This window comes from Glarea lozoyensis, assembly GCF_000409485.1.
Source record: "Glarea lozoyensis ATCC 20868 chromosome Unknown GLAREA13, whole genome shotgun sequence".
Classification (NCBI taxonomy): Eukaryota; Fungi; Ascomycota; class Leotiomycetes; order Helotiales; family Helotiaceae; genus Glarea; species Glarea lozoyensis.
The window spans coordinates 132,279-139,095 of NW_007360987.1; the positions used below are offsets into that span (position 1 = coordinate 132,279).

At 48.0% G+C, this 6,817-nt stretch overlaps 1 protein-coding gene across 1 annotated transcript; it reads left to right on the forward strand.

Annotated features, from left to right (window-relative positions):
* Positions 1 to 2,965: 2,965 nt before the first annotated feature.
* Positions 2,966 to 4,408, forward strand: GLAREA_10008 (uncharacterized protein; the record flags this gene model as incomplete). Its single annotated transcript, XM_008080058.1, has 1 exon — positions 2,966 to 4,408. One exon carries the CDS (start codon positions 2,966 to 2,968, stop codon positions 4,406 to 4,408), a length of 1,443 nt encoding a protein of 480 aa, XP_008078249.1.
* Positions 4,409 to 6,817: the final 2,409 nt, after the last annotated feature.

Consider the following 6,817-nt stretch of genomic DNA (forward strand, 5'->3'; position numbering starts at 1 on the left):
GATGGAATTTTTTCTTCTCTCACGCTGGGCTTGATGGGGTGGATCATCCAAGCATGTGGTTTCCTCGTCGTCGGGTTATGAGCCGTCATTGCAATGTGAATTACGAGAGCGAAGAGAACGAGCCAAGGACCAAGGACTGCTAATTGCATGTCCAGCAAGCGCCGAGCGAGACGAGCTTGTCTGGAGGGACATGTCCAAGCATCGGCAGAATGAGCGCGCGGATGGATGAACAGAATGGAATGTCACTCTTGGAACCAACGGTGGTGGTCGGTAAGAATTGCAAGTGTTGGATGTGTACAAGGAAGGGGAATTTCATGTACATGTGTACCTATTAGGATACCAACTTGCTCAGCGTCACATCTGTGTGACCAAGTACTTTAGTTCTAACAAGCGACTTGAGGACATTTCAACGCCTGAGCATGAGATTGAGCAACTTGCCAGCCATATTCACATATCAAGCACAACTAGAAACGTGTGGAGATGGAATGTGATGAGAGGCCAACAGGATAACCGCCGCAGCAAGATACTCCAGATTTATACCGTCCATATCAAACATGGCACGAGGTATTAGCGAGTTTGTATGTCACGAGAGGTTGTCCTGCCTCATCCAACGTATATCGTATACGCCTACGGCCCAGGGATTTGACTAAATACAGCAAAATAACTCGATGTGGTACTTTCAGGGTATCAGCAATCCTACGAGCAGGTTGCTTCCTCTTCTAGCCATCTCACCAACATCTAACACCTCCAAGACATAGCAGACTGCACCGGTACTTTCCTTCAACGCGTCCGATGTAGTTGCCCACCACACCAAAATGCAATCCCTGTGAGCATTCGCCCTGCCCAAGTCTTTCCCTTTTGAATCACCTCGTCCTCTCTGAGCGACATTTTCTTACCCCTCCAATAACCCTACCGTGCAACGCTGACAGGGACGTGATGCCCCCAAGCCGCACGCCGCAAGCCGCAAGAGCTCGGGGTGGGCAGCCCTGCACGCCAAACCTAATCTAAGATCATATTTCCAACGCAGCCAACCGAGTGGACGTCCCTTGTTAGTCAGAGGGAGGAGCAAGGGGAAGATGTTGGTAATTTCTGCGGCTAGTGGTGTATTAGGAAAGGATGCTAGATGATTATTATTTATTTAATTATTTTTATTTATTTTAATACTTTACGACCAACCAGGGAAACGGTTGGTGCTTAGCTTTTCTTGACGAACGCCATCCATGATTTGTGGGAACCCAACCCAGCCAGATCCCCATCCCAAGCACGACCGGCTTTCTTGAAGGTTTGGCGGCAGGCTTGTCTGTCTTGTCTGCATGGCTGCCGAGTACGACGAGGACTACTACTACCCGGTCCTCCTCGATTGTTTTGCCGTGGTGGAAGTTCTGACTCTTTTCCTGTCTTTTCTCCACCTTGAGCACTGTGTACGCTTTCGACCTTGCCGGCGACGACGACGATACCCTCAAACCAACGCTCACCTGACGATATACAACCGACCCGAACCTCGACCGAATCAGCCTATCGATCCAACCAGAGAAAGATTATAGAGATATAAACCTGAAGATATCCATATATCTAAACAGAATAAAGCATACACATACACATCGTCCTACTTCGTACCTGCAGTACCACTCTTCCACGACGGCATCAACAGTCTTCAATCCCGTGACACATCACCATCCTCGACAGCATTTCTCAAGCCGTGTTTACTCACCCTCACCATTGAATATCTCGACAGATTCCAAGGCATACACGACTGTTCATATACCAACCAACACCATATCTTGTAAGTGTATCCCAATTTCCTCATTTTCATGCCATTGGAGCGCCGGTGCGGCGATTGAACCCTCGGATGCTGGTCTTGCGGTCGCTAAGCCCTGCCTGCTTGCACTGCAACCATTTCTTTCTGCCCTCCCTCTCGACGTTGGTGAGGATCCAAAGATGGGAGATCTGGGTGCGGGAGAGGGATGGGAGATGAGATGATGAAGATGATCGACTGCATGCGTTGCATGTAAGGCTTTCTTCCAGATCTTTACTTTATGTCTTCCATTCCTCGACCTTGATCCAGCTTCGATCACCAGAGGACAAGTCAGTCAAGACTTCTCCCTTCGCCCTCGTCGCATCGTCTCGACCCAACCCTCCCACGCCTAGACTGCCCAGTGTTTGGATCAATTGATCTGGATCTGAATGGGTGGACGAAACAGACAAGACACCGTCACAAACGAGGTACAAACGGAAACGCACCGGCAATTCCCCAAGAACCGATCATCTTCCCTATCACCCATCTAGTCTGGCAGTTGGCAGTGTCACAAAAATTTGGCTTGCGAGTTGGCTAGATTGCACTGGCAAGGAGCTTCGACAGTGTACGCGCACGCTGAGCTTGGCCCAGAGCTTGGTGGCAGCGGTCGACCATTCTCTGCTCCATTCACCTCTCCACCTGTCTCACGTTCATGAAATACCTTTCTGGGCATGACTTGGGCGGAGCCGCTGGTGCTCGAATTCCACTTTCTAACCTTTCCCATCTCCACCACCAATTCACCCCAATCTCTTGGGAACGAAGCGCGGACTAGGGTGAAGCTAACTTTCTCTAAAGATTTCGAACATCATTCACACCACGTCTCGCATCTCGACAAGACTTGCGCGTTCAACAGGATCCACCCGAACGAGTTCGGCAGCATCCGCCAAACCGCCTCGATCTGTCCTCCAGCCTCGCACAAGCTTTCTCTGACGGCCAAGCTTGGTTGACCATCCCAGACGGAACATTCCAACGACGATCCACGAGCTGCGATTGCTGAAAGTGGCCGACCGCGAGACGTCACTCAGCAAGATCCACTGCGGATCCCCGGTTATAGTTTCGATTTTAGGAGGAGAATTGGATTTATAGTTGCCAGTTCCCGGTATTCGTGCGGCAGATGAGAGCAGTCGAGTAAACACTTTTATTCCAGTCGATCACAACACAACCGTCATCATGATGGACACATATCACGGACACGTACGGACGCCTGCAGACGCGATCAAGCTATTCGAAGCGTGTCGTCTAGGCTTGTTACCACGAGTACAGCGAAGACTTTCCGAGAAGGAGAGACAGTCAATCAAGTCGGGATCAGTATTTGTATGGGATGAGCTGGAAGCGGGAATGAGAAGATGGACCGATGGGAAATCATGGAGTGCCAGCAGAGTTTCCGGAAGCTTCTTGACATATAGAGAGATGGAAGGGAAGAGAGGTGGAGGAGGCTTTGCACAAACACCAGTACGAAGAACGACGGGAAAGACACCAGATAGTGGCAAAGGAAGTGATGAGGACCTGGATATGGATGGCGAGGGACCAGATGGGTACAGATACAAGCCGGACGGGTTGATGAAGCAATCATTCAGCATCACTACAACGACAAACAGACATCTTCATCTGATCAGCTATTACTCTCGGCCAAGCCATAACTCCCCAGAGCTTCTACAGCCAACAACGGATCCAGCACTTCGGCACATCGTCCCAGTTAAAGGATTGTACCCAGAGTCAACTGTACACGAGGCACAAGGTCCACCAGTCACTCGAAGTCCTATGCAGCACAGCCCATATATGCAACCCCAACATCCAGTACAACATCTTCAAGCTTCCCCAGGTCATCGAGGTCAACCATATGCATATCAAATGCCTCCAGCATATTCATGGGGGCCACCATCTCCAATGTCAACGCCCCCATACCCACAATACCAAGGCCATATGTATAACTCGGCACTTCCACCCCCACCACCTTACCAACAACACAGCCCCCGTCAACAACATGGAGCACCTCAATACCCGATGAATGGTCAGTCAACCGCGTACGATCGTCCACCACCGCATATTTCAGATCCTTCACATCCACCACCACCTAGTCTTCGAGGCATGAGTACCGCTACCGCACAGAATCTGATGCCACGATATGCAGGTATGCCACCGCGCGTAGACCAGAGGATGCTTGCTCAACAACAGGCACAACTTGCCCAAGGTGCAATGTTGGCGGTTGGAAGAATGATTGATCCTAGACTTGGAGAACCGAGACTACCACCGGTGCAGATCAACTCTCCACCCAGACAATCAACACCACCACAGACCAAGTCAACCTCTCAGGCCACAACACCTAAATCAAACAAAGGCCCATCATCACCAAAAGGCGGCAGTCCCAAACCCAACAACGCCGAATCAAGCACGCAAGCTCAAAGCATCCCAAGCATCTCGGCCTTGGTCCACGCCACCGACTCCGTCAGCGTCATGTCCGACAACAAAAGCAACAGCTCCCGTCCTGGCAGTAAATCACCACGTGAAACCCCCCGCGACGTGGAGAAGCCAAAGGATATCCCGCACGACAAGCTTAATATCATTGGTGAGGATCAACGCGCCATCCGCGTGCTCGATCGAAAGTTTTTCTAAGATGTGTGTGCAGGGTTTCTCTGCAATTAATGCGACGATTCGAGGTGGATGGATTTGGGAGTGTAATCAGGATGGGAAGGGATGGGAAGTATGAGTATAAATATGGGTGGACAAGCGTTTTTTAGTTACTTAGCGGCATCGGATTGGGAGTCGGGATGTTTATTCAGGGAGGGATGGAGTTAATGGGGATACCATTTTGCTGTCGTTTAGCCTTTTTCTTTCGTTGTAAAAGTATTGTTTTGTAGGGTGTTTGTGGATGGATGGATGTTTGCTGTGTTTGGCGTTTTGGGGTGGGATGGGATAGGGTGGTGTGGATATACCAAGGTTGCTACATCGAGCGCTTTCTTTTTTTTGAGATTCGGGTTCGTGGATGAGGTAGATAACTACCTAGGTAGATAGCTAGCTTAGCTGGGGAGTAGAGAGTTAGGATGAATTGAGCATTTGTTCATCTAAGATTTTGGGTGTGAGTTGTATCGTGACAGTGAAGTTTAGTTTTTTTTACCATCTCAGTCGTGTGGGACTGCCTTGAATGGGGATCTCATTCATCCGATATCAGAAGGATGGAAGGATTGAAGTGAGTTAGGCTTGTTCTCACTATTATCTATGTAGTTAGGGTTCTGGATCTTGAATTCATTCATTCATAAATTCCTTAGCTTTGCGTTTTATGCTTATTTTAATTGAGTCGTTCTACCAGATGAGTTTATTTTATAATTTCATCATTTCTAGGTATCCTCGCCTCACCAGCCTCGGCGTACGTCCACCGAGCTCCCCTTGACGATTGCACGGGGGGGGGTGATGTACGAGGGCTGTGGGGTGTATGGTATTGGTCCGTTCGTTTAGCTTGGCTGTGCTGTTATGCTGTTGTGAATCTATTCTTTGATCTTATTCTTTCAACTTCAAATTAATGGAGATTGGGTGGACGAGGTATGAGGGTAGGGGGTTGGAATGTTTTTTTCGTATGTATATCGGTGACGGGGTTGTATAAAGTTAGGTTTCGGTTTTAGATTTATGACTAGGTATATCCATATTCTTTGGTTTATATACCATATCAGATCCATATTTCATTTTTTCTTTCTCCGCGCCTGTGTATACGGTGGAAATATGCGTGTTGGATGGTGATGAGTAGAATGTATTTTGGATTTTTTTCTGCTGAAGGGTGGATTCGCCATTTTGGTGATGGGAATACTATACTCTGATACCCGATTTTTTGAGTCGTTAGGGCGTGGTAAACACGTGCGAAAAGTCCTAGGGTCTCAAGTAAGCTTATTTTCGTCTTCACAGCACAGAGGATTTTGGCAGGTGTACGTGAGCGAGCGAGCTCGCGTCCGAAGTTTCGAACCTTCTTACAATGCTGCGGATCGTGCATCTCTTGGTAGTTTAATTATTTTGTTAGGGGTCATGGACTAGGATCTTGTTATATGCACGTGTACGATGTGGTAGGTACCTGTCTACATGTAGATGGGGAAGTAAGCTTATTTATATTTAGCGAGCAATCCATCTACTTACGCGCTGAGGATTTACTGCGCATCTCACAAAAAATCTCCAGAGTCCTGGCTTTTCGTGCGCCAGATGAGGATTTGTTTGTTTTATTCTCCTTTTATTTACCCCACGTGCGAGCAAACTCTCCAATTTAGGTACGAGACGGACATCTTGCAAACTTCTTGTACGATCGTACCCCCGAAATCCCATCGTGGCTGTGTAAGCGACGATGTGGGGAGAAGGTTATTTGGGGAGGTTGTGCGATATGCTTATTTTGTACTCGATTTGGTTTGGAAAGGTGGATATGCTCGATTCGCTCGATTAGCTCGCGCGCAACTTACAAGGGTTGTGGTGAGGAGTTGGGTTATAATTTTGTGAAATGGAATGGGTGATGGGTACTTTAGGATGGATTATGGGATTATTTGGATTAGATTGTGCGATATCGTTTAAGATGACAAAGAAGGCATGTAGATGATATAGCGGTTATTTAGGTTTACGAATGTGTCGAAGGTTGAGAGTTGTCTGGGCATCCTGGATGAAATATCTGCAAAGGAACATACCCGTATGGAAGAAAATCGTCTAAGCATCGATAATCTTTCGAGGTTAAATAATAGCAGAGGAATGAGTGGAAGATACCCGTATGGAAGATATCGTCTAAGCTTACGATCAGTCCTGCTTACGACATTACCATGTTATACCGGCCCTTCTTTTTCTTGGTCAGCAAATTTGTTTGTCAGCCATCCTGTGGGTTCTTACTGTAGTTATTGATATATAGAGGTTTTCGTGCGTGATCGGTGAGGGGAGGAGTGCTTGGGCTTACTTGAGGTACCTTGTTACATGAAGGTTCAGTGGTTTTATAGCCGGACTCTTGGAGATGAGGGACGAGGGTAGTGATGATGAGAGTTTCGAGGCTGAGTTGTGAGAGTTTGG